Below are 2,149 nucleotides of genomic sequence, written 5' to 3' on the forward strand. Positions count from 1 at the left end.
ACCTGCTCCGGGTGAACCTGCTTAAGCAGGGAGTTGGACTAGATGATCTTCTGAGGTCACTTTCAACTCCTGCCATTCTGTGATTCTGTGATTTTTTTTTTTTTTTTAAATCTATTTGTGTGTTCTTCTGAAAATGGTCTGCATGTTTATGTTGTTTTAATCTAGAAATGTTTAATAATTTTAAAAATTATTTTAAATTGCAGTTTAAATTGATTGTGGAAAATCCAGAAAAACCTGTTGCATCTGGGCTTCAAGTTACAGCTTTTGTGGAATATTATCCCGAGCGTGAAGAAGATCTTCAAGACAGACTACTTCTTTTAATAGAAGATGACGTAGTTGATATCCCCCTGCTTGGGTATGATGGTCAAAAGTTCACATGCTGCTGTTACTGTTTGGACTTTAATCTTGTGGAAGGTTTGCTAATACATGTTACATATGGCTGTGTAATTAATCTGTCAATTGCATTCAAAACAAATAGTAAATATCTTTACAAAAAAAAGATTTAAAAAAAAATTTTTTTTCAGAGCAGCACACAGGTAAGACGTTAATTATTGGGGCGAGGTCCCTCTAAGACTCTAGAAAGAGTTTGGGGTTTTGTTCTTGCTTTTTTCTAAATTGGTTGTGATAATGTTGATAATTTCTAATTCTGTATCGTGGGGTTTTCAAGGTGTTGTGAATATTGTCTCAGAAGACTTGGAAATAACAATTTCAAGTAGTTATTTTCTGTGGTGTTAGTAAACTCTTGTTCTCTTAAAACATAGTATTAAACACTGATATTATAGCTTTCTTTAATTAACTTTAGAGAAATTTAAATAGAAAGCCCTAAATGCTTTTCTTTTAGTAAAAGACAGGGATGACTTTTCATAAGATATAGAACTTAGCAATTCAATATGATCATTTTACTATTAAAAATAACTATTTCTAAATACGATCTCCCAATGTCTATTTTCCTAGAAGAAAAAAGTGACTAGAGACCATTTAAATTTTTGGAGTGTTTTTTAATTTTTATTTTTTAGTTTTCTGTTTTAATGTTAAACACTTTAAAAATTAAAAATTTTTTGAAAATTTTTATTAAGATAGTGTTGTGGAGGTAAGAGTACTTAGGGTGATAATTCTTTAATTGAATTCTTTATTGAATTTAATTTCTTTAAAAGTGCAAAAGTATTTTCAAGTTTTGCAAAAATATAATGATGTCTTTTCTCTGCAGATTAATTCCGTGCTGTTATCTGGAAATTGAGCCAGAGATAAATTTTGGTGCAGTGATTGCAAACAGTAAAATAATTAGTAAAGATATTAGCATTGCTAACCGTGGATCATCTTCAGGTAAATATTTAGTATGCATTAAATTATACAAATATTTTAATTTTTTTTAAAATGTAATTTGATGCAAGTTAAGACTTCAGTAGCCAAGTAAAAATTAACTGAAGTTCTGTGTTGTGCAGACTACGAGTATTGTAGCTAAAGGTGTTGTAAACAGCCCATTGCTTCTGCAGACAGTACCATGTTTCTACTTAGGGAAGAAAAATACATTTAGAAATTTGCCAAGTTTTTTAGGAATGTTTGACTTTTGTGTCCCATTTGAAAGATGTAAAAATAACTGTTGCTCATTGGCTTACTATGCCCTGCATAAATAGTAGTAAATTATGTCTGCTCTTGCTTCGTTGTCTTTGTGATTCGGCGATCCCAGTAGCTGTCGATTGAATAAACAGAAGCTCCCTGTACCTTCAGAGTTAAAGTCCTCTAGGTTGGAAATTGAACCATATTTGTTTTTATCTTAGTGCCATAGTGCCACCTTCAAAACATGCACATCCTTCAACTTCTGTGAGGGATCCTTCTAAGGAGTCTAAGAAATACGAAGAATGGAGTTTAAGAATGCTTATATGATCCAAGGAACCTATTTGAGTGCCTTTTCAACTGGACGAAGCTGCAGACACTGCAGCTTCTCCACAGGCAGGGTAGCAACAATACTGAGTTTCAAACAAAAAAATTGAAGGCAGTTAATTAATTTGGCAAAATTAGCATGAAAGTGGTGGTTAGTGAAGAATGTATTGAGGGCAGACAAAGAGCTGCTGAATCTGTGTTTCTGCAGGTTCAGTAAATAGTAATACAGCAGATTGCACAAACTGCATCAGCACGTCATCTGGATCAG

General features: G+C 32.8%; 1 protein-coding gene across 1 annotated transcript in view; it reads left to right on the forward strand.

Annotated features, from left to right (window-relative positions):
- Nucleotides 1-203: 203 nt before the first annotated feature.
- The window catches only part of LOC104499558 (chromosome unknown open reading frame, human CXorf22), a gene marked incomplete at its 5' end in the record, with an annotated part of 44,183 nt that continues 42,237 nt past the window's right edge, over nt 204-2,149 (forward strand). Inside the window, 2 exon segments of the mRNA XM_010143079.1 lie at nt 204-355; nt 1,208-1,323. Of these exon segments, the coding sequence (XP_010141381.1) occupies nt 204-355; nt 1,208-1,323 (268 nt within the window).

The sequence above is a fragment of the Buceros rhinoceros genome, unplaced genomic scaffold, assembly GCF_000710305.1.
Source record: "Buceros rhinoceros silvestris isolate BGI_N320 unplaced genomic scaffold, ASM71030v1 scaffold24379, whole genome shotgun sequence".
Lineage (NCBI taxonomy): Eukaryota > Metazoa > Chordata > Aves > Bucerotiformes > Bucerotidae > Buceros > Buceros rhinoceros.